A 27,062-nucleotide genomic window follows, 5' to 3' on the forward strand; every position below is an offset into this window, starting at 1 on the left:
CTGGAAAGAAATATTTTAGAATGGGTAATTATGAGACATTATATGAACATTAATTATATAACAATAGCTTTGACTTATTCAAGTTAGATTCCTTTATTACTGGAGGTTTTGTACATAATATGAAGCCAGATTCTTATGTGCACTCGCTGAACTGACGCAAATGCAGTTCTACAGGGACGAATTGAGGTTCTGCTGCTCCCACCTGCTTTTATGTTAAACCAGCATTTGCCTCAAAGCCAGGTGGTATCAGCCGTCGAAAATATCATTGTTTCCCTATTGCCTCTTGCCCTTGGATTTTTTACACACACAGGGTTGCGGTGAGGGGAGACATGAGAAAGACATACAAAATACTGCATGGAATAGAAGAGGTGGACAGAGACAGGATGTTCCAGAGAGGGGACAAAGAAACAAGGGGTCACACTTGGAAGTTGAAGACTCAGACGAGTCAAAGAGATTTTAGGAAGTATTTCTTCAGTTATAGAGTAGTCAGGAAGTGGAATAGTCTAGCAAATGATGTAGGAACCATACATAGCTTTAAGACGAGGTACGATAAAGCTCATGGAGCAGGGAGAGAGAGGACCTAGTTGCGTTCAGTGAAGAGGCGGGGCCAGGAGCTGAGTCTCGGTCCCTGCAACCAAAATTAGGCGAGTACACACACACACACTCACACACACACACACACACACACACACACACACACGCACACACACACACACACACACATACACACACACACACACACACACACACACACACACACACACACAAACACACACACACACACACACACACACACACACACACACACACACACACACACACACACACACACACACACATGTATATATATATATATATATATATATATATATATATATATATATATATATATATATATATATATATATATATATATATATATTTATATATATTTATTTATTATCACACTAGCCGATTCCCACCAAGGCAGGGTGGCCCGAAAAAAAAAAAACTTTCACCATCATTCACTCCATCACTGTCTTGCCAGAAAGGTACTTTACACTACAGTTTTTAAACTGCAACATTAACACCCCTCCTTCAGAGTGCAGGCACTGTACTTCCCATCTCCAGGATTCAAGTCCGGCCTGCCGGTTTCCCTGAACCCCTTCATAAATGTTACTTTGCTCACACTCCAACAGCACGTCAAGTATTAAAAACCATTTATCTCCATTCACTTCTATCAAACACGCTCACACATGCCCGCTGGAAGTCCAAGCCCCTCGCACACAAAACCTCCTTTACCCCCTCCCTCCAACCTTTCCTAGGCCGACCCCTACCCCGCCTTCCTTCCACTACAGACTGATACACTCTTGAAGTCACTCTGTTTCGCTCCATTCTCTCTACATGTCCGAACCACCTCAACAACCCTTCCTCAGCCCTATGGACAACAGTTTTGGTAATCCCACACCTCCTCCTAACTTCCAAACTACGAATTCTCTGCATTATATTCACACCACACATTGTCCTCAGACATGACATCTCCACTGCCTCCAGCCTTCTCCTCGCTGCAACATTCATCACCCATGCTTCACACCCATATAAGAGCGTTGGTAAAACTATACACTCATACATTCCCCTCTTTGCCTCCAAGGACAAAGTTCTTTGTCTCCACAGACTCCTAAGTGCACCACTCACTCTTTTCCCCTCATCAATTCTATGATTCACCTCATCTTTCATAGACCCATCCGCTGACACGTCCACTCCCAAATATCTGAATACATTCACCTCCTCCATACTCTCTCCCTCCAATCTGATATCCAATCTTTCATCACCTAATCTTTTTGTTATCCTCATAACCTTACTCTTTCCTGTATTCACTTTTAATTTTCTTCTTTTGCACACCCTACCAAATTCATCCACCAATCTCTGCAACTTCTCTTCAGAATCTCCCAAGAGCACAGTGTCATCAGCAAAGAGCAACTGTGACAACTCCCACTTTATGTGTGATTCTTTATCTTTTAACTCCACACCTCTTGCCAAGACCCTCGCATTTACTTCTCTTACAACCCCATCTATAAATATATTAAACAACCACGGTGACATCACACATCCTTTCCTAAGGCCTACTTTTACTGGGAAATAATTTCCCTCTTTCCTACATACTCTAACTTGAGCCTCACTATCCTCATAAAAACTCTTCACTGCTTTCAGTAACCTACCTCCTACACCATACACCTTCAAAATCTGCCACATTGCCCCCCTATCCACCCTGTCATACGCCTTTTCCAAATCCATAAATGCCACAAAGACCTCTTTAGCCTTATCTAAATACTGTTCACTTATATGTTTCACTGTAAACACCTGGTCCACACACCCCCTCTCTTTCCTAAAGCCTCCTTGTTCATCATATATATATATATATATATATATATATATATATATATATATATATATATATATATATATATATATATATATATATATATATATATATATATATATATATATATATATATATATATATATATATATATATATATATATATATATATATATATATATATATATATATATATATATATACATATCAATAACAACACTGTGCTAGCCAAGGATTTGAACCCATGTTGTACTAGCCTGCCTCATGTGATAATGGGAGATTTTAACTTTAGACAAATTGATTGGAACAATATGACAGGAAATCTTGAGTCTAGTGACTTTCTTGATACGGTTCAGGATTGCTTTTTAGAACAGGTTGTGACAGAACCAACTAGAGGAAACAATCTGCTTGACTTGGTTCTTGCCAACAAAGATTCACTAATTAATAATCTTGAGGATAATGATGAGCTTGTGGAAAGTGATCACAAATCACTTAGTTTTAATATATCATGGAATTACCCAGATAACTGCAATCAAATCTCTGTCCCAGATTTTCGCTTGGCCGACTTCATAGGACTGAAAAATAACTTGGGTGGGCTAAATTGGGATGTCCTGACTATGGGTCAGGTAGGTGATCTTGGTTGCCAATATGACGTTTTTCAGAACATAGTTCTAGCTGCCCAGACAACTTTTGTTCCGAGTAGGGAAATTAGATCTAACAAAAATGATCCCAAATGGATGAACAATAGATTAAAACATCTCAATGGTCAAAAGAGAGGCATATGTAGGCGTATCAAAAGAGGGGATGGGCAGTTAGGAGATCAATATATTCAATTAAAGAGAGAAATAAAAAAAAGGAATAAGAAAAGCAAAAAGATATTATGAGGCTAAGGTCGCAAGGGATTCAAAGACTAACCCAAAAGAGTTCTTTCAGGTATACAGAAGTAAGATTACGGACAAGATTGGCCCACTTAAGAGTAACTCTGGTCAGATCACTGACAGTGATAAGGATATGTGTGAAATTCTCAATACCTACTTCCTCTCAGTTTTCACCCAGGAAAATACTAGCGATATTCCTGAAATAATAGATTACGTAGAACAGGATGGTAATAAACTGTGTACAATAGCGATAACTAGTGACATGGTCCTCAGACAAATAGAGAAACTAAAACCTAACAAATCCCCAGGCCCTGATGAACTGTTTGCAAGTGTGTTAAAGGAATGTAAAGAGGAACTTAGCATACCTTTGGCTAATCTTTTTAACATATCACTACAAACTGGCATAGTGCCTGATAAGTGGAAAATGGCAAATGTAATACCTATTTACAAGGCAGGTGACAGGTCCTTGGCTTCGAACTATAGACCAATAAGCCTTACCTCCATAGTGGGAAAATTTATGGAATCAATAATTCCCGAAGCAATTCGTAGCCACCTTGACAGGCACAGATTGATTAATGTTTCTCAACACGGTTTTACAAAGGGGCGTTCCTGTCTTACGAATTTACTAACTTTTTGCACTAAGGTATTTGAGGAGGTAGATCATGGTAATGAATATGATATTGTGTATATGAACTTCAGTAAGGCTTTCGATAGAGTTCCACTCCAGAGGCTATTAAGGAAACTTAGGGCACACGGAATAGGAGGAGAAATTTTTTCCTGGGTAGAGGCATAGCTGACAAATAGACAGCGGAGAGTTTGCATAAATTGGGAGAAATCAGAGTGGGGGCACGTCACAAGCGGTGTTCCTCAGGGGTCAGTGTTGGGCCCGTTGTTGTTCACAATTTACATAAACGACATAGATGAGGGAATAAATAGCGACATAAGCAAATTTGCGGATGACTCCAAAATAGGCCGTCCAATTCATTCTAATGAAAACATTAGAGCACTCCAGGATGATTTGATTAGACTGACGCAATGGTCGGAGAAGTGGCAGATGCAGTTCAATATTGACAAATGCAAAGTTCTAAATGTTGGACAGTTAAATAACCATGCCACATATAAACTAAATAATATAGATCTAATACTACCGATTGCGAAAAGGATTTAGGAGTTCTGGTTAGCAGTAACCTAAAACCAAGACAACAGTGCATTAGTGTTCGCAATAAAGCTAACAGAATTCTTGGCTTCATATCTAGAAGTATAAATAATAGAAGTCCTCAGGTTATTCTTCAACTCTATATATCCTTGGTTAGGCCTCATTTAGACTATGCTGCTCAGTTCTGGTCACCGTATTACAGAATGGATATAAATGCTCTGGAAAACGTACAAAGAAGGATGACAAAGATAATCCCATGTATCAGAAATCTTCCCTATGAGGATAGACTGAAGGCCCTGAATCTGCACTCTCTCGAAAGGCGTAGAATTAGGGGGGATATGATCGAGGTGTATAAATGGAAAACAGGAATAAATAAAGGGGATGTAAATAGTGTGCTGAAAATTTCAAGCCAAGACAGGATTCGTAATAAAGTTAGTAGAATTACCGACAATATGTAAAGTAAAAGGACACAAGTGCACCTAATGTGACATTTTATTGTGGCAACGTTTCGCTCTCCAGGAGCTTTATCAAGCCATTACAAACAATACATGGACACAGAGGGTATATAAAGGCTCAACGCAGTTGACCCGGCGATCCAGTTTACACTAGAAGAAGAGTCCAATGACAAGCTACCTTTCCTCGACGTCCTCATTCACAAAGTAGACAACAACCTAAGATTTCAAGTTTATCGGAAACCCACCAATAAAAATGATCTCACACACTTCTATTCCAGTCAAGATACCAAGACCAAAAGAGGCATCATCATCGGGTTTTTCTTAAGAGCATACCGAATTTGTAGTCCAGAGTTTCTTGACGAGGAATGTACATACATTCACCAAACATTCACTGAGTTACATTTTCCTTCTTTTTTCATCAAAGACTGCAAGAAAAGAGCTCTTCAGATCATTAATTCTCCACGCATCAACACCACTCCCAACAAAGTTATAATTCTTCCCAACAGCCAGGTTGCACTGAACGTCTCAAAAGTACTTTCACAAGGTAACACCAGAGTCGCCATCGCTTCTAGCACTTCAATAAAGGATCTAACCAGGACAAAATCCAAGAACCACGAACCAGTCAATGCAGGAGTTTACACTATACCCTGTGGAGGCTGTGACAAGATTTACGTAGGTGAAACAGCAAGAAACCTCGACACCCGCCTCAATGAACACATTTACGCATGTAGGAACGATAACCTGAACAACGCCTGTGTACAACACCAAAATTCCACCAATCATCTCATGAAATTCAGAGACGCCCAATTAGTGATCAAAGAAACTAATTTCCGCAGACGCAAGTGCCTCGAATCAGCACTGATCGCTGTTTCAAATACAATTAAACAAAACAACGGCAGTTTCACCATCTCCGAAGTCTTAGCAAGAATCCTTCTAAAAACAGTAAACCCTGCCATCACATAGTCTCTCCTGTTATACTACACAAAGCACATTACAGAGAGTGAACACTGAAACAAGCTGCCTCTTTCCAGTCTATATTTGTCCAACCTATTTTTATGTTACCCAAGTAATAGCTTTTATATCCTTTTACTCATGTACGAATTAATTGCTTTACCATATTGTATTACTTTTGTCACTACCACTACTACTAGCGAAACGTTGCCACAATAAAATGTCACATTAGTTGCACTTGTGTCCTTTTACTTTACATACAGCAATGGTTTCAAGTTGGAAAAATTCAGATTCAGGAAGGATATAGGAAAGCACTGGTTTGGTAATAGAGTTGTGGATGAATGGAACAAGCTCCCGAATACAGTTATTGAGGCTAAAACGTTGTGTAGTTTTAAAAATAGGTTAGATAAATACATGAGTGGGTGTGGGTGGGTGTGAGTTGGACCTGACTAGCTTGTGCTGCTGGGTCTGGTGCAGTACTCCATCCTTGAGTGGGGATGACCAGATTGGGTGGGTCATTGGGATAATCCGGGGGGTGGGTCATTGGTCTAATCCCGGGGGACCTGCTCCGCATGGGTCAGTAGGCCTGTTGCAGTGTTCCTTCTTTCTTATGTTCTTATGACGTTTTAAACCACAGGACCTCCCAACCCTACAAAGAATGGCGCAGCCAGCAGAGCTAGCTGTGTTGCTGGCTGCGCCGTTCTTGTAGGTTTGGGTGGTACTTTGGTTTAAAGCGTCATGTGGTTCTCGATTACCATGAGGCAGGCTAATACAACATGGGTTCGAATCCTTGGCTAGCGCAATGTTTTTATTGATCAACACCACTCGTCCGTAGTTACAATAATATATATATATATATATATATATATATATATATATATATATATATATATATGTGTGTGTGTGTGTGTGTGTGTGTGTGTGTGTGTGTGTGTGTGTGTGTGTGTGTGTGTGTGTGTGTGTGTGTGTGTGTGTGTGTGTGTGTGTGTGTATATATGTATATATATATATATATATATATATATATATATATATATATATATATATATATATATATATATATATATATGTGTGTGTGTGTGTGTGTGTGTGTGTGTGTGTGTGTGTGTGTGTGTGTGTGTGTGTGTGTGTGTGTGTGTGTGTGTGTGTGCTAGATGCCGAAGTCGGGGAGTCTGGGGTGGAATTTAGCACATCATATTATATATCCCAGAATCAGTTAATACCGTGATAGCTAACGCAACGTGGCTTGAGAAAATCCTAGTATATTAACATGTTATTTCCGAGTTGGGTCTGGCTCAGTGGCAATGAGGACGACGCCCAACATATTCAGTATTTACTCGATATGCTGAGCTTAAGGACCCAGCACGAAACTGTCATGCTAATGTACATGGACTTCCTCTAGTCACGCTCGGTCAGTGATCATGGTATTAATTGATTACGGGTTTTATAACCTGATTTCCTCAATTACACCCAGAGTTCGAGATCTAGCTAGAAATTTGCTGTAACTGACTAGTCACAGTATTCTTTATATATATATATATATATATATATATATATATATATATATATATATATATATATATATATATATATATATATAAATATATATATATATAAATATATATATATATAATATATATATATATATATATATATATATATATATATATATATATATATATATATATATATATATATATATATATATATATATATATATATATATATATACATAAGTATACGCAATTCTGTTTTAGTTTATGTATCCAGATTATCAATAATAAGAGTTATTGGTTCTACATTATCTACTCTGTGTCTCTATTTCACTTACTGTCTGTCTATCTGTCTGTCCTCTCTCTCTCTCTCTCTCTCTCTCTCTCTCTCTCTCTCTCTCTCTCTCTCTCTCTCTCTATCTATCTAACTATCTATCTATCTATCTATTTCTCTATCTATCTATCTCTATGTATCTCTATCTATCTCTCCCTCTTTAACTCGCTTGGAATTATAGGTGTGTCGATCAAATATTCATTTATTGAATAATTAGTGTAGTAATGGCGTGATGAGCCTTCAACCTTCCATCATGCTGGTAACATTCTCATATATGAATAATAACTCTAAACTACATATATAATACAAATCCATATACATAATACTAAACCACGTATATAATACTATATAACTGGCAGTTTTTTCTGCGTTTGCCTCCCATTATTCCATCTTTCGTGGTAAAGATGGAATAATGGGATTCTGCTTTTGTGAGGACTTATGCAATGACGATCATTTCAGATTTCACTGATAGAATTTATTAAAAATATTAGAATTACATTTGATTGTGTAGTAAGCGGAATGCTTCTAGTAATCTTCTAGTCATTGTCTTGTTGTCTACGAGCTGTCTTACACGCCAGATGTATGTTTATTATGCCCTCGAGGTTCATCATGGTGAGTTAGAGCTCACTCTCAGTCTTACAGTCTCATACTATCCCCAAGTTTGGCACTCCCTCACACACTATCTGGCTTGTAGATAAATGGTTCAGAGAACCGATAAGTTGATAAATTAGACACATGTGCAACACTTGGGTATCTTTATTGAGGAAACGTTTCGCCACACAGTGGCTTCATCAGTCCATACAAAGGAGAACGGTGAAGAACAGGAGGAGTTTGAGGTAATCAGTCCCTCAGTCTTGAGTCGATCTAATCAGTCCATCAATCTTTTCTGGACTGATAGATTGATTACATCGATTCAAGGCTGAAGGACTGATTACCTCAAACTCCTTCTGTTCATCACCTTCTCCTTTGTACGGACTGATGAAGCCACAGTGTGGAGAAACGTTTCCTCAGAAAAGATACCCAAGTGCTGCACCTGTGTCTAATTTATCAACTGTCCGGTTCCCTTACAATAGTTTTGCTGTTGCTGTTGCTAACTCAATCCACTCTCCTTTCCTCCGTCTTTATTTCCCAGCACTAACACCTTTCCTTTCCCTCCTTCATAATATTTCATCCTTCCCATCCATTCTTCTTCCTTTCCCTTATGTAACTGATTAATAAGTCTTAGATTAAATTAACGCAGTCTTCCAATGGATTTTTACTCTCACATCTTTCTTCTTTAGGTACTTTGACTTCTAGGGGTCATTAACACCGGCTTTTGGGTACGTTGAATACTATCTGGCAAGAACACTTAATTTCTAAAATTGGACTATGGTAAACTTGGCGTATATACTGTACGCTGTGAGACATACGTTTACGCTTCTCAGTGTTATAATCGATTAACTGGGGAAGTGCCAGACGCTATTCCCTTTTGAATACTCGTGAACTCTTACTCCCTGTTTTGCATCATCTCACTCACGGTCTCACTTCATCTCACTCGCAGTCTCACGTCATCTCACTCGCGGTCTCTGAGATAAACGAGACATCAGCAGACCACAAACACCAACATGGATACAGGCGGTCGACCTGCCAACACACTGATGACACACAGTGGTGGAACCTCCAAGTTTACTGTTGTGTACCTTCCCTCCATCCCTTCTCTCATGTGTGTAGGGATGTTAGGGTACGATGGTATGAATGTACCTTCCTTCCCTTTCCTTTAGTGTGTATAGGAATGTTAGTGTGTGAAGGAATATGCGTACCTTCCTCAACATACCTCTTGTAAGTAGGGATGCTTGTATGAAAGCGAATTGCGTACGTTCTTCCCCCTCCATCCCTCTCATGAGTGTAAGGAATGTCGGTGTGAAAGGTAGTATGTGTAACTTTCTTCCATTTCTCCTCTCATGTCCATAGGAATGTTGGTATAAGAGGGATAAGTAGGCTACTTTTCCCCTCCATTCCTCCTCTCGTGTGTGTGTAGGGATGTTGCCTTGAGAGGAAATGTCTGTGGTGGTCGATTTATAGCTCCTCATCCCGTCGCTTAACTACTAGCGACCGGTTTTACTGATTACTTCCAATTTTTGTGCTACCTTGGAGCCTCTGGAGCTCTCTTGACTCAAGAAAGTGAAGTTACTCTTCCCTTGATAGCATCAAACCTGATTATCTCATATTCCTCATGCACTGTTTGGTGTCAGTGTTTAGCGCTTCCCATGACAATAATCATAGATAAGTGCCAGGTTTCCAAGGTCCAGTCATATCAATTCTTGAAACTCGTTGCGATGCTTGAGTCCTCTTCATGTAGGTGCTTCTAATAACTTAATATCCCGAGACTACAAGTTTCTCATAACGTCTATGTTTCTCGGCTGAATCTTTTTGTGCGTCTATGTTCCCCGTGGAACCTGACAGCATCAAGTGTCTGTCTACCTTCTTCCTCTGGCTCCATCGGGTCTCTCCAACAACCTGTTCCGGTAAACATTTTGTACGTCACAATCATGTTCCCTTTGATATTTTATTCTTTTATGATTGTGTTTGTTCAAACAAGATCAGTTCCATACCATTTTCGTCGCGAACCTTTGTATCTTCTCGACTTTTTCACCATGTTGGCACCGCATAGTCAGAGATATATATAACAGTTAAGGTTAACATGTTTATTAGGTGATATGCTCGATGTGATGTACACACCCATTACTTACTGATTGTAGTTTGCTCAGGCATTCTTTCCTTTCCCTAATGTTAATGTGTGTATTGACTTAGTTGTGGTTGATAGGGTCGACTCAGAGTTGGCCCCGATATTTAACTATATACAAAGGGTTTCATTAATTTCCTGCTTCGTGGACCCTGTCATAATTATCTTTAAAGCTGTGAATGGAATTTGCTGACACTTAACAAGTTTATATCTTCAACTTCCATCTCTGCTCCATTGTTCCCGGTCCTCACCTGTCAATCGGCCCTTGTTTACCACATCATATTCTCTGAGAATTTAATACCTTGTTAGCACATCTTCTATCCTCTAAGCACTAAGAATCTTTGGTTTCAAATTCTGTTCTTTGATTCTCTTCTAGTAGGATATACCTGGCAGTCCCACGACTAGTTACAACAGTTACGTATCTTTATTCCAAAACTTTCCGCAAAACTGTTTGCTCCATAGTCTGGAACATTGTTCCAGACTATGGAGCAATACTCTTCTCCAGGTTGAGGGACCGACGACCTCAAAACTACTTCTTCAAGGTTGATGGACTGATTACATCTTCTTTACATCTCTACTGCTTCTGCTGACCCCTCTATACTTGACTGAAGAAGCCTACTGTGTAGATGAAAACTTTCGGAATAAAGTTACCTAACTGTTGCACATATCTTACTAACTTATCGGTATTGTTCCATTATCATATTCATGACTGGTTTTGATACGAACCTCTGGACTTTCTATAGTTGTTCTACTAGCATGATCAAGTGTGGGCTTTAGGAAGGTGCCGCATATCATGTGAGATTCCTGACATGTCGTATAAAGATTCCTGAATGAATACCTGGACTACTAATAATTCTGAATGTTATTCAATAGGCACTTGGTACGAATGGCCCAGGTCTCCATATTTAGTGAGTTAAAATTCTTCTGTGATCAGCAGTACTACCCAGTAATCCAGATCACAGTAAACAGGTGATTTCAGAATATGCAAAACAACCACTGTGAAAGAATAGAGAAATTCCATGCGCTTTCGTGACTACTCACATTATCAAGGAACAAATCTTGTTCCTTGATAATGTGAGTAGTCACGAAAGCGCTTGGAATTTCTCTATTCTTTCACAGTGGTTGTTTTGCATATATATATATATATATATATATATATATATATATATATATATATATATATATATATATATATATATATATATATATGCATACGTACATATAAATATATTTTCATATTATGTATAAAATCAATGCCAGAGTAACTAAAATCATATTTTATTTAAAGGATGATTAACGTTTCACAAATGGATCATTGGATCATCAGTGTTTGTCGAAATTAAAATACTACTTTTGAAAACATTGATCAAAACGACTGATAATGAGGTACAATGTAGAATACAATGTAGTAAAAAATGACAATACTGAGGCTGAATTAACAGAGAAAAACATAAACGATATGTGAAATATTATTAGGAATAATACCTAGAAACCTAAATAAACAATGAGAAGATTAGCCCTAGAAAATTTAAAATAGTAGAAATAAAGTCAATGTAACAGTAAACAAATGCATAATGTTATTCAGTTACGAAACTTTTCCCTAAACATAACTTGAAGAAAAATATTTAAAGTATGATTTAACATTAACAAGAATAACCTTAGAAACGTTACAAAAAAAAAAAAAAAATCAGTCACAGTCAATTTACATCAGTCATATCTAGAAACATAAGAGAGCGAGTTATTGTTACCTTCTGTACCAGGCTGGTGGAAGTGTGTCAGCAGCTTGGCTCTAAGGCACGTCGCTGCTCAATGACTCATCACGAGGTACAACAGAGAAGCCGAGGTCAGCTACAGACTGATGAAACGTGACGCAGTGCTCACCTAGTTGTACTACCTAGTTGTGGTTGCTGGGGTCGAGTCACACCTCCTGGCCCCACCTCTTCACTGGCCGCTACTAGGTCACTCTTTCTGCTCCATGAGCTTTATCATACCTTTTCTTAAAACAGTGTTTATTAATGGTTGTATGCACTCCTTATATGATCACAAGTTTCGTTCGGCTTGATCTATTATGCTGGTGGATTCTACTAATAAACTGTGTCCTTGTCTTACCAATATTTGAGGCGATGCAGCCCTCACACGTATATCTGTATGTAAATGCTATTCCAGTTTTTAATGGAATATCGTTTTTTGCTTTAAAAATTGTTGTTGGTATTACAGAATTTGTAGATATTTTCAATTACTTAAGGGTAAAATATAATTTGTCGAGTCTATTACGTATCTGAAAATATTTATTGCCGCAATAACTAAAAAGGAAATGACCATTAAAGAATTTAGAGTTTTACCAAGAATCAAAGTTCATAAATCTCATAGAGAAACAATTATTATCTAGTATTGACCCAAGGCGGTAAAACTCTATATGCAGTTTAAAATATTCAGAGGTAATCAGGAAAGTCAATTTTTTTAAGAGCAGTTACCAAATTACTTTTATAATTAATGAGAAGGAAAGAGTAAAACGTGGTGCACAGATCAACAAAAGCGGGATTTTCTGTTGACCACAATATTAAAAGAATCAGCTTTTTTTTTCAATACTAATGGTCATACAGGACAAAATTTTAGTTACCCTTATACATAGGAAAAAAAAACTTATGGTTAGCGTGTTTTGAGTTTAACTAGCTATAGAACAAGGGCAGTTTGTCTAAGGATATAGTAATCAAACAGCTATCTATATACTTTTGAAAAACACGGTTTAATATTGAAACTACAAACCAGGTCGGAAGAATAAACAGTTAATATATATATATAAAGTTTCATTTGGAGAGATATTGGTGAAACGAGACTTGATTTTAAAAGTAGCAATTATGCAGTCTTCAAGTTTCAAATCTGCAATCACTTTCATAAACAAGAAAGTATCTTTAAGTAAAAATATATTGATTTTAAGAAGTGGAAAAGTTGGAACAAGAAGTTTTGACGGTATATAATTAAACGCACCAATTGCTGACAGTGTAGACTAGCGACAAATCACTTGTGTACTGTCGGCGAACAATTAATGATTCTTGTCGCCACTGCAACCAGTATATTTACTTGTAAGGATACTGTCTCGTCTGTGAAAAAAGATGAGGAGGAAAATAAGGAGGAGGAGGAGGAGAGAAAAGGATCAGGAAGTACAGATTCAAAATTTTAAGAGAGGGGAAAAAATAGCCTGAAAGTAGCTAGAAAAGGAATGAGGAATGTTAATAACTGAACTTCTTATTAAGACTGAAGACGATATGTCTTAGTAACGCTGAACATGGTACGCCACGGTAACATTGCTAGTTACAAAGATTTACAGATGTACGTCTTACTGAAGCAGCAAAGCATCAAGAAGCAACTGACATCAGCATGTAAAGTGAGGGGTAAAGAAGGTCGTGAAAGTGACGACAAGAATGGCGAGAAGGATAAATTATGAACGAATCAAAGAGAGGGAAGAAATTGGAAGACACGGAACGAAGAGATGAAGAAATACATAGAAATACATAGTAATTCTGTGGAAACTGAAGGCGTTGTAGGAGGTCACGATTTAGCCCCAAAAATTAGAAGTTATCTTGACATCATCGTTCTTTAAGAAACTCGAATGACACAGTGAGATGAATGTTACTATAAGCTCCTCGCCACTGTCAGCATTCTAACACATGACTGCAAAATTTTATTATGAAGGTGAATAATTAAGAAATTTATAGGATAACTATAGAAAGAAAAATATTAAATCAAAGAAAAATTTATTATAGGGAAATGGAAGAGATCGCGCCAATGTTTGTGTGTTTGTTTGTTTGTTTGTGTGTGTGTGTGTGTGTGTGTGTGTGTGTGTGTGAGTGTGTGTGTGTGTGTATCTGGGATTTGGGTGAGTGGCGAATATACTGTGTACCTTGATCCAGAGTGTGCTGGTTCGAATCCTGCTGTGGACTGAGAGATGTTTGCTAAGATTTCACTCGTTTACGAATTGTTAAGCATATATATATCTCGTGCTGAATAAATAAAATTGGTCAATTAGCAAGAACTCATTTAAAATTAAGTCATTTCTAAAATTTTCTCTTATACATTTAAAGATATATATTTTTTCCTTTGTGTAATGTAAAAATTAATGATTTTGTACCAAAAGAACCTTAGGAAACTTACCTCACCTTATTATAACAAGCGCAATTTAATTTAGTCTTATCCAACTAAATATATTTTATATGAGTTTACAATAATTTAATAATAAAAAAAACACAGTGAAGCATATTTTTTTTCGTTAAATTCAGAATGATTTTTGCGAAATTATTACATACACAAATTTTCGCTTGCCTTATTCGGCAAGAAAGCGTTGCTATTTAAGCCAAACTCACAAGTTTTACTTATTCGGCACGACTTTATATATATATATATATATATATATATATATATATATATATATATATATATATATATATATATATATATATATATATATAACACAACTTTGTCTCGTTAATATCGGCATCCAGGAAAACATTGGTGTTATAGTTGCCAATAGTTTGGGGGTCCACACTGCGATGTTTATGTTAATAGTTAGTGCTGAACTAGCTGGCCCTATCTTACAGTGCCACTCTGCTCAACTGACTGTTGTATATCCCGTAACATGTAATATATATATCCTACATATGCCCACAACAACTCCCCCCTACACACACACACACATACACATACACATACACACACACACAATGTTGGGTCACCTTTACATGGAGTGTGATTGCTTGGTTACCTTCTCCAATACACACTCATGTAAAACCTCTAGTTAATTGTTTGCTGTTTTACGTTTGTGTTCCCTTGTTCCCTCGCATATTGCTAGTATTTTATATTAATTACTAATTTTTGAGTTATATTCTGTACTTTCATATTGGTGGATGTTGGTATTAGTGTTGATAGTTGTGACGTAGGTTTATCTTTGCACTTTGTCTACATGGCCACACATGGGAAGGACATAGCAGCATTTACTCACACACACTCACACGCACACACTCACACACACTCACTCACACACACCCTTTCTCTGCCGATCTCCCTCCCTTCTCCTCGAGACATCCTCAATGAGATCAAGTCTCTTCTAATCATCTTCAACCCCAATCTTTCATGCATTTCACCTTCGATACCTCTACGAGATTTCCATTTCGAGATCTTAACTTCTCAAGTCTCTGGACCAAGACCCCCAAGCCTCCTCCATTTCCTTTTGGACTTGTCCCCTCCAATCCCATCAGCTTTTCCCTTCCTCTAGCTTTTGGCTTCCTCGTCTTCACGTAATCCTCGCCTGAGACCCCCTTTGCTTCCTCTCATAAGCTGCTCTCCTGAGAGAAAAGTTATACGTACCATTCGGAAAATCTTGCCACCCGGATAAGTCCATATTTTCTCCTGTAAAAGATTAACTTAGGAGAGATTTTAGCCCTCGGTAATTTATTATAGGGACGAGCTGGTTGGCTGGTTGATTGGTTGCTTTGCTGGCTGGCTACCTAGCGGACTGTTGAATTGGTTGATTGGCCACTAAGCTGACTAGATGGCTAGGTGACTGGTAAACTAACCGGCTGGTTGATTGATAGTTCGGCTGAATAGCTGGTTATCTAAATGAGTGGATTAATGACATGCTGATTGGTTGGTTAACTAGCTGATTGACTGTATGTCTCGCTGACTGATTCAGATTTGCCTGATTACTGGGATGACTGACTGCTGCTTGGGTGCGAAAAATATCATTTCTGTTTGTGTACTCACCTGTATGTGGTGGCAGATGTCGTGTGTGTGTGTGTGTTTCTGTGTGTGTGTGTGTGTGTTTGTGTGTGTGTGTGTGTGTGTGTGTGTGTGTGAGTGAGTGAGTGTGTGTGTGTGTGTGTGTGTGTGTGTGTGTGTTGCGTGTGTGTTTGTGTGTGTGTGTGTGTGCGTTGTGTGTGTGTTTGTGTGTGTGTGTGTGTGTGTGTGTGTGTGTGTGTGTGTGTGTGTGTGTGTGTGTGTGTGTGTGTGTGTGTGTGTGTGTGTGTGTGTATCGTTCCGCATAGGCAAAAACTTGAAATTTTGGCTTAAATAATAACTCTCTTCATGCCGAATAAGGCAAGCGAAAATTTGTGCATGCAATAATCTCGCAAAAATCATTTTGAACCTAAAGAAAAAAACATATTTCATTGTGTTTGTTTATTATTAAATTATTGTAAACTTATCTCAAATATATTTAGTTGAATTAGGCTAAATTAAATTGGGTTTCTTATAATAAGGTTAGGTTAGGTTTCTAAGGTTCTTTTGGTACAAAATTATTGACCAGTTTTACCTGTTCGGCACTATATATATATATATATATATATATATATATATATATATATATATATATATATATATATATATATATATATATATATATATATATGCAAAACAACCACTCTGAAAGAATAGAGAAATTCCAAGCGCTTTCGTGACTACTCACATTATCAAGGAACTATGAAAATAAAGCATCCAAGGAAGCTATATAAGGGGTCTGGCCAGTACCTCACTATCAGATCCCACACTATCAGACCCCTTATATAGCTTCCTTGGATGCTTTACTTTCATAGTTCCTTGATAATGTGAGTAGTCACGAAAGCGCTTGGAATTTCTCTATTCTTTCAGAGTGGTTGTTTTGCATATTCTGAAATCACCTGTTTACTGTGATCTTATTGAATATGTATATATATATATATATATATATATATATATATATATATATATATATATATATATATATATATGCAATAGCTCTGACGTCCCACATCATAAAAATCTTTGAAAGAGTGCTAAGAAGCAGGATTGCAAATCACCTGGATTCCCAAAATCTGCACAATCCAGGGCAACATGGGTTCAGGGCAGGTCGCTCCTGCCTCTCACAACTACTGGATCACTATGATATGGCCTTGGATGCACTGGAAGAAAATCAGAATGCAGATGTAATATACACAGACTTTGCAAAAGCATTTGAGGAATGCGATCATGGCGTAATAGCCCATACAATACGTGCTAAAGGAATAACTGGGAAAGTGGGGAGATGGATCTTCAACTTCCTAACAAATCGAACACAAAGAGTAGTGGTCAACAGAGTTAAATCGGAGGCTACCACAGTGAAGAGCTCTGTTCGACAAGGCACAGTACTCGCCCCCATCTTTTTCCTCATCCTCATATCAGACATAGACAGAGATATACATCACAGCACCGTATCATCCTTTGCGGATGATACTAGGATCTGCATGAGGCTGTCATCTGCTGAGGACGCGGTTAACCTCCAAGAAGATATAAACAAAGTTTTCCAGTGGGCAACGGTAAACAATATGATGTTCAATGAGGACAAATTCCAACTACTCCGTTATGGAAAACTGGAGGAGATAATAAGTAGAACAGAGTATACTACAGACTCTGGCCATACAATAGAGCGGAAAAATAATGTAAGGGACCTGGGAGCAGTAATGTCTGAGGATCTCACTTTCAAGGAACACAACAGTGCCACGATCGCACGAGCAAAGAAAATGATAGGATGGATAATGAGAACGTTCAAAACGAGAGATGCCAAGCCAATGATGATCCTTTTCAAATCACGTGTTCTCTCTAGGCTGGAATACTGCTGTACATTAACATCTCCATTCAAAGCAGGTGAAATCGCAGATCTAGAGAGTGTACAGAGATCCTTTACTGCACGTATAAGTTCTGTCAAGCACCTTAACTACTGGGAACGCTTGGAAGCACTTGACTTGTACTCGTTGGAACGCAGGAGGGAGAGATATATCATAATCTACACTTGGAAAATCGTGGAAGGAATGGTCCCAAATCTGCACACACAAATCACTCCCTACGAAAGTAAAAGACTGGGCAGGCGATGCAAAATGCCCCCAGTTAAAAGTAGGGGCACCATTGGTACACTAAGGGAAAACACCATAAGTGTCCGGGGCCCAAGACTGTTCAACAGCCTCCCATCAAGCATTAGGGGAATTGCCAATAAACCCCTGGCTGCCTTCAAGAGAGAGCTGGACAGATACCTAAAGTCAGTGCCGGATCAGCTGGGCTGTGGCTCGTACGTTGGACTGCGTGCGGCCAGCAGTAACAGCCTAGTTGATCAGGCCCTGATCCATCGGGAGGCCTGGTCATGGACCGGGCCGCGGGGGGATTGATTCCCGGAATAACCTCCAGGTAACCTCCCCCGGAATAACCTCCAGGTTATATATATATATATATATATATATATATATATATATATATATATATATATATATATATATATATATATATATATATATATATATATATATCATGCCTACGAATCTGTCAATTAGGCCGAACAGCAACCCTAAAATTTAAACTTTTGTATAACTTTCATTTATGGATAATTAGATATATTTTTTATTGAAAATAAAATAAGCAATTTAGCTTTGCACCAACGTATAAACACGGGCTGTGGTTTGTACATTGGACTGCGTATGGCTAGCAGTAACAGCTTTGTTGATCAGACCTTGATTCTCCCGGAGGCGTGGTCTGGCACCTGATCGCTGCAACATTGACTACTGGAGACGTCATCAGATAAACCTAACTTAATGGCCACACTAAACCATTCAATAATAGACGTAATTTATTTTAGCCTAATTCTACTAAACATATCACAGATCATTGTAAATTTATTTAATATTAAATAAAGTCAGCAATGTGCATTTTTTCTTTTAGTTCAGACTGTTTGTCGCATCTTCATTGCATCAAAAAAAATTCATTTTGCTTATTCGGCAAGAATTACCGTTATTTTTTTTTTGATCCAAAATGAATTTATCTGAACCAAGAAGGTACATGGTAACCTCGTTTTCATATGCCTTCGAAATTTTAAGGAAACAACTTAATTCGTTTAATTTAAAATGATTTAATATTTTAAGCTTTATATGTATCATTATATTCACATATCCTATTTCCCAATCCTTCTTCTTCTTTTAACAGGTAGTTCTGTTAGCTTGCATAAATAAATATGACATCACGAGTTGTGCCTTTGTTTAGGTTGTTGGGCGCCCTGGCCCTGACATCAGTGGTGATTTATTACCTCCCAGAACCAAAGTACGTTAGGAATTATTACTTCATCACTCTCTGACGAAGAAAATGATATAGCAGATGTTGCAAAAACAAATAGTCAAGCAGTGCTAAAGACATGTGAGAAGAATAAAATCTCAACTTGGACCCTGGCTTACTCCAAAAGATTGTCCATGAATATGACAAGCTCAGGAACAGCAGTCAACGTGACTGTGAGAACTATTGTACCTATGAGACGATGTTCCGGGATCATCTCGAGGATCATTTTCATGTGGTTTACGAGGGTATGAAGCCAGAGTCAAGCTCGAACAAAATTATGGCCGGGATCGGCTATGATGAATGAGCGAAAAACAGGAAATGAGGAGAAATGAAAATTGTAGCGAAAAGAAACGCTGCATTCTCCATTACCTTCTACCTCAGAAATAGATACAGAAGTCACATTCAGTATATGCTCAAAGATGGCAGGTCACCGAAGAGAAGGAAGATGATTCCACGTGCTCTATTTAACCCAGAAGTGACTGTAATGAAACATCGCTGCAACATATCCGATCAGACCTCTATGGGTTTTTCAGGAGCCTTGGCAAAAGCATCGAGGTAGAAGCTGAAAGAGATGTCATAATGAACTTCGCAAGAGCTGAGACTCAGAAGAATCAAACAAGGAATCCTTCCTAAAGAAAAACAAGACCCTAAATCACCCTCCCAAAACCTCGTTCCTTTTAAACTGGAAATCGAAGTTTCTCTCAAAATGTGTCCAAGTTCAAAAAGATAAGCAAGACTGCCATTTTGGGTTACAGGAGGCAACTAAGATATTCTTTTCAGTGTCCCCAAAATTGCAGCTGTACCGGCTTTAGCCACTCGAATGTTAGCTTTTCTGTTCTTAAGGAGCGGAACCTCAGAGATCTTGTTCGAGACTCTTGGTGTTCGACACCACCACTATCCCCTGACACTATTTTGTTCTAGGGAACTTGCAGGAAACCACAAGGACCTGTCAATCAGGAGATAATTTAAATTTTCTGCCTTCACCAAGTATTGGAAGGGGATCTTTCTGATGTCTTCAAAAAGTAATATGGACAATTCGTTGGCTTCCTTGTTCACACGGTTCAAAGTGATGTGCAAAATCATTGATGCATCCCCCTGGAAGATAACAGATGACGGTGAGGATCTCGTAAAAGAGTTCTCTGATCCTTTGACAGCATTCAAATGACACAGAGAGATCCTGTTGGAGGCAATCGAGTCGAGCGCTCACTCCAGGGACGATTATAAGGTGGGGGGGGGGATTCTAGAGGGAAACGTGAATGTCAGAGCATCTGGAGCATTCCATCAAACCAGTTGAATGGCTAAGGCCACTTATATTCTGATGAAAACCTTTTTGACTTTTCTCTTCTACACCAGGAACTGTCGTGAAGCAGCGATCGTATGATGCGCCTCAATAAATAAAGTAAACTTCAAGACGGATCGTGTTAACTAAAATTCAAATTCTCAGTTTCGTGAAAACAGCTCTGAAAACTTTCAAACGCAACCAGAGATAGGTGTCCGAGCAACTGCTTGGTCTCGCGTTTTTCAGTGACAAGACTGGAGATAAGGAGAAGGTTGCAGTGATGGAGAACATCAAGAAGAGAGAGCGGAAGGACCTGAAGAGGCCTTGATGACAAGAGATTCTCCTTTCAGAATTCACTTAAAGACTTCGAAATATCCAAAACTGCGTAATTCTCCCGACTGAGGGGTCAGGGATTTGATTCCTTTCTCAGGGAGGTCATCGTAATAATAATAATAATAATAATAATAATAATAATAATAATAATAATAATAATAATAATAATAATAATAATATTTATTTATACAATTACATGATACAACTTATACAGACCTAGCTGACATCAGTGACATAGTATATAGCAAGTCCGTAGTTATGCAGAGTATTTCGGGTAACTTAGGATGCAATGCGAAAACAGTCGACTAACACCCAGGTACCTACTTAGGATACGACCCACACCAGTTGGCTAACACCCGGGTACCTACTTACTGCTAGGTGAGCAGGGACACCAGGTGTCTTAAGAAAACAGGCCCCAATGTTTCCAACCGTACCGGGGATCGAACCACAGACAGCAATGTATGAGCTGAGTGAGTTACCAACCGAGCTACGGGACACTTTCTTGGAATGCAGGTAAAAACCTACCAATGTTTCATGATCTCCGTCGTTTCGTGGAAATTTGTGAACGACAGTCTCGAAAGAGATTTTGCTCTGATCTCAAAATTCATCTTATCCATTTCCAAGGATAAGACCCGGAAGCAGTACTTCCTGAGAGTTGTAGCCCAGCACAGGAGGGATCTACCCTCCATGTTGAAAGCTGCAGCCAAGACGTAACGTAATTTAGACTGTGGAAATGCTATACATTCGTGTTTTTTTCGTGATGATCGGAAAGTTGAATTTACCGAACCCTAAATGTGAAGTTTGGGAACTAAATTTTCATCTTAAGTTATGTCTGAGGGAAAGATAATAGCCGAAATGTATCTGAATTAAGAACCTAACTCTAATTTAAATTTTCGAATCCTGTGTGTATATATATTTGTTATAATAAGGTTAGGTAAGTTTTCTAAGATTCTTTTGGTGTAAAATTATAAATTTTTACATTAATATTAATGAAAAAAATATATCTTTAAACGTACAAGAGAAAATTTTAGAAATGACTTAATTGTAAATGAGTTCATGCTAATTGACCAGTTTTATCTATTCGGCACGACATATATATATATATATATATATATATATATATATATATATATATATATATATATATATATATATATATATATATATATATATATATATATATATATATATCATTAAGGGATTCCCAAAAGAAGTTTAGGGTTTCGGAGGGCTTTAGCTAATGAATTGGACAGTTATCTACACGCTAAGAAATATTTTAAAGATCTGTCAATCATTAATGTAAATCACATCGTTGAAGAAGGATACACGAAGATCACAGTTAATAGCTTCAAATAACTTCCATTATATTACAATGCTGCCTCATCGAATATTTAGACATTCTTCAGTCATTGAAGATTACCACGAAGTAGGTAGGATAAGGCTCGCACAGTAGTCTTCAGTTTTTCTCACACTAGCCAACAGCCCACTTTCTCTTTTTTTCAGATAGAAGAACCCGATTGTAATGGATGTTTTATGACAGCGAATAGTTTCACGCACGACTTAAACCACACCAACGGTGGACCTTTGAAACAACGATGAACTTAGGAACACACTTGAACACTACTCTCTGCACACATATTCGAAAAGCCTCTCCCGGGGATCTGTCGAGGCGACTTGAGGTCTAGGATCTGTTGGGATCGGTTCTGGCAGCGAGGAGAATGGTGTGTGTCTGGAAGTGAACGTCGTGGTTAGAAGAGGAAGACATATACAAGACATTAAGGGAAAAAGTAGCCACTAGGAGAGAGAAAGCGGCCGAGAATGGAGACACACACACTACTTAGAAAGTAGTCGTTTGCCAGCTGTTAGTGAGGGCTAGTTGACGCCCTAGTGAAGAAGTGTTCCGGAGGTATAAACGATAAACTAGCGAGGAAAAAAACTAAAAACTAAAAGGTAAAAGGCTAAAACAGGAGGAAGGTGCGATCACACGCAAAAGAGGACTTGGAAGATAAGACAAAAGTTTGAGAGTTTGGCTCATAGGACACACGCACACGCACACGCACACGCACACACACACACACACACACGCACACACACACACACACACACACACACACACACACACACACACACACACACACACACACACACATACACACACGTACGTACGTCCGTACGTATACACTTCCATATACAAGCATCTTACTTCACTCATCTACACTTGAGTGCATCTGAAAGACACCCACGGTATATACTTTCACGTGTAATATATCCTCCGTACATACTTTCACTTGAATTATATCCTCAGTATATACGCTCACTTGTATATATCCTCAGGTATTTCATTTGTATATATAGTCACTCTTCATCTTCACTCATTCTCCTTTTGTAAATAAAAATCATCTTTAAAGTGTGATATATATATTTGGATTATGAAAAACTAAACTATGAAACAGATCAGTTAATAGTTCCACTTAGAAGTCACGATTATAGAAGTTACAGTTACAAAAGTCACAAATATAGAAGTCACAATTCAACCTTGGATATAGTTTTCATAACAATGGTTGCATGTGCTAAAAACATCCAACTCGCAGACTTCCTGCGAATTTAAAACAAAAAAAAAAAACCTTGAGCAGAGATTAAGTGTGGTGAAGCACAGTAGCTGGTGGTATAACAGCTGAAGATATACACCACATTTTCTTAACCAAGCCCTGTAAACCTCCTTCCCTGCCTTGGAATGTCTTAAACAATGCCTTATCTTCCGCCTTGAGATTCTGATGGTTGCTGAGTGACCAACTACATGTTTCTTTTATAATTAATCAGTCACTAAGCTTTCTACTTGAAGGTAATTTAGTCAATAAAGTTATCAAAAGTGTTTTGGTCACAGAGCCGCCACACTGAAATTCTTTTAGTTATTCTGTTTCCCCAAAGTCATCCCATTGGCAATTGAGTTTCCCGTGTGGCATTCCATTGCAGCTTTGTTAACTCACGTGGGTTTCCATTATCCGCTGGTTTATCCCGCGTGGGATTCCACTGCTGACTTGGTTAACCCACTTGGAATACCACTGTTTCCTGGGTTTCTAAAACGTGCATTTTCCAGAGTGATGAATCTCAATACCCTTGCAAAAGCCATTCGCTTGCTTGCCCTCTCCAGCACACAAGCATTATGGTAGCCTCACGTTCAACACCATCACCACCACCACCACTACCATACAAACCGCCACCACTACTACGAACACTCCCACAAACACCAACAGCGCTACCAACTACCAACCAGAGCGCCGCATCCCCAACGAACGCACTACCACAAATCACCACCACCCCATCACCCACCACCACCACCTCGATCCCGCACACCACCTTCATCATCCCCTTAAAAAAAAAAAATTCCGCAACTAACTTCCCTTTAAACCACCCCTGATCACACCACACAAGCACAAACTCACACCCTTAACCCCTCTCTCAGTAACCACCCTGAGTGTTTTTGGAGTGAAAGTGAAAATAAAAACATTAAAATCAGGCTATGAAAAAGGTATGCGTCGTCTTTCACCTTAGGGCCCCTTGCATGGAGTACCACACGACAAGGAAGTCTTCCTCCTGCTACGAGCTACACGTCATGTTTCGTGAGTACTCAACCCCTCATCTCTTTCGTGTCTTCTTCTTCACTTCCTCATCTTCCACAGAAGAACTTTATGTAGATTTGGAATCTGCGTGCGTGAGTAGCACATTGCTCTCTTTATTTGCATTGTTTTGTGTGCGAGAGTAGAAATTTGTAGTTACAGGAGTAATGTTGTGTGTGTGTGTTTGTGTGTTGGTGTGTGTGTGTACTCACCAATATGCTCATTACATGTATGTGGTTGCAGTGGTCGATTTACAGCTTTTGGTCCGGTCTCTTCGCTGTGTGTGTGTGTGTGCGTGCGTGCGTGCGTGTGTGTGTGTGTGTGTGTGTGTGTGTGTGTGTGTGTGTGTGTGTGTGTGTGTGTGCGTGTGTGAAAATTATTGAGGGATAACGACTTTTCTTGTAGAGACTGCTGGTGTTGGGCTAATCACGTAAGATTCAGTTTTTATAAATTTCTCATAGTTACCCTCAGACTTTTGCTACAGTTGTTGCACTCTGACCTTCCTGCAACTCAGTTCTTCCTCTAATCTTCCTGCAACTCAGTTCTTCCTCTAATCTTCCTGCAACTCAGTTCTTCCTCTAATCCTCCTGCAACTCAGTTCTTCCTCTAATCCTCGTGCAACTCAATTCTTCCTCTACTCCTCCTGCAACTCAACTCTCGCCTCAGATCCTGTTTGTAAATACGAGCTTCGTGTTATGTGCTTAAACATCTGCATGAGTCTTGAATAAGACTCATGTAGATGTTTAGTCACCTTCCAGTGTTTGTCCTATTTTCCTCCCTCCTGAGTATGTCTCCTTGCCCTACCTACTAAGTCTGTCGTCTTATCCACCTTATTGAGTGTGTCCTCTTGTCCTGCCTACTGAGTGTGTCCTCTTGTCCTTCCTACTGAGTGTGTCCTCTTGTCCTGCCTACTGAGTGTGTCGTCTTGTCCTATTTACTGTGTCCTCTTGTCCTGTCTACTAAGAGTGTCCTCTTCTCCAGCCTGCTGAGTGTGTTCTCTCCTCTTGCTAACTGAGTGAGTCCTCATGTCCTGTCTACTGAGTGCATCCTCTCCTCCTGCCTACTGAGTATGTCCTTCTGTCCTGTCTACTGAGTGTGTCCTCTTGTCCTGTCTACTGAGTGTGTCCTCTTGTCCTGACTACTGAGTGTGTCCTCTCCTCATGCCTACTGAGTGTGTCCTCTTGTCCTGTCTACTGAGAGTGTCCTCTTGTCCAGACTACTGAGTGTGTCCTCTTCTCCAGCCTACTTAGTGCGTTCTCTCCTTCTGCCTACTGAGAGTGTCCTCTTGTCCTGCCTACTGAGTGTGTCCTCTTGTCCTGCCTACTGAGTGTGTTCTCTTGTCCAGTCTACTGAGTGTGTCCTCTTGACCAGCCTACTGAGTGTGTACGCTTGACCTGTCTACTGAGTGTGTCCTCTCCCCCTGCCTACTGAGAGTGTCCTCTTGTCCAGCCTAATGAGTGTGTCCTCTTGACCAGCCTACTGAGTGTGTAGGCTTGTCCTGTCTACCGAGTGTGTCCTTTTGTTCTGCGTACTGAGTGTGTCCTCTTGTCCTGTTACTGAGTGTCCTTTTGTCCTGCCTACTGAGTGTGTCCTCTTGACCTGCCTATTGAGTGTGTCCTCTTGACCAGCCTACTGAGTGTGTACTCTCATCCTGTCTACTGAATGTGTCCTTTTGTCCTGTCTACTGAGTGTGTCCTATTGTCCTGCCTACCGAGTGCGTCCTCTTGTCCTGCCTACTGAGTGTGTCCTCTTGTCCAGCCTACTGAGTGTGTCCTCTTGTCCTGTCTACTGAGTGTGTCCTCTTTTCCTGCCTACTGAGTGTGTCCTCTTGTCCTGTCTACTGAATGCATCCTCTTGTCCTGTCTACTGAGTGTTTCGTCTTGTCCACCCTACTGAGTGTGCCATCTTATCCTGTCTACTGAGTGTGTTGTCTTGTCCTGTCTACTGAGAGTGTCCTCTTGTTCAGCCTACTGAGCGTACTGAGTGTGTCCTCTTGTCCTGCCTACTAAATGTGTCCTCTTATCCTGCCTACTGAATGTGTCCTCTTATCCTGCGTACTGAGTGTGTCCTCTTGTCCTGTCTACTGAGTGTGTCCTCTTGTCATGTTTACTGAGTGTGTCCTCTTGTCCTGCCTACGGAGTGTGTCCTCTTGTCCTGTTTACTGAGTGTGTCCTTTTATCATGCGTACTAAGTGTGTCCTCTTGTCCTGCCTACTGAGCGTACTGAGTATGTCCTAATGTCGTGTCTTCTAGGTATGTCCTCATATCCTGCCTACTGAGTGTGTCCTCTTATCCTGCGTATTGAGTGTGTCCTCTTGTCCTGCGTACTGAGTGTATCCTCTTGTCCTGTCTACTGAGTGTGTCCTCTAGTCCTGTTTACTGAATGT

The 27,062-nt window shown here is 39.2% G+C and overlaps 1 protein-coding gene across 12 annotated transcripts in view; it reads left to right on the top strand.

The window, feature by feature from the left end:
* Nucleotides 1-27,062, top strand: part of LOC128684495 (band 7 protein AGAP004871) — a 1,214,601-nt gene that overhangs the window by 497,418 nt on the left and 690,121 nt on the right. For 2 of the 12 annotated variants that reach the window (XM_053770702.2, XM_070096985.1), the window contains exon 2: nt 24,612-24,679. The exons of 2 other annotated variants lie outside the window; for them this stretch is intronic. In XM_053770702.2, coding sequence (XP_053626677.1) covers nt 24,622-24,679 — 58 coding nt within the window. In that variant the 5' untranslated portion in view covers nt 24,612-24,621. Of the gene's footprint in view, nt 1-22,562; nt 23,010-23,079; nt 24,680-27,062 lie in introns of those variants that run through there. 8 more of the 12 variants (XM_053770703.2, XM_053770698.2, XM_053770697.2 and 5 more) reach the window with 8 other exon arrangements.

This window comes from Cherax quadricarinatus, chromosome 4 (genome assembly GCF_038502225.1).
Source record: "Cherax quadricarinatus isolate ZL_2023a chromosome 4, ASM3850222v1, whole genome shotgun sequence".
Taxonomy (NCBI): domain Eukaryota; kingdom Metazoa; phylum Arthropoda; class Malacostraca; order Decapoda; family Parastacidae; genus Cherax; species Cherax quadricarinatus.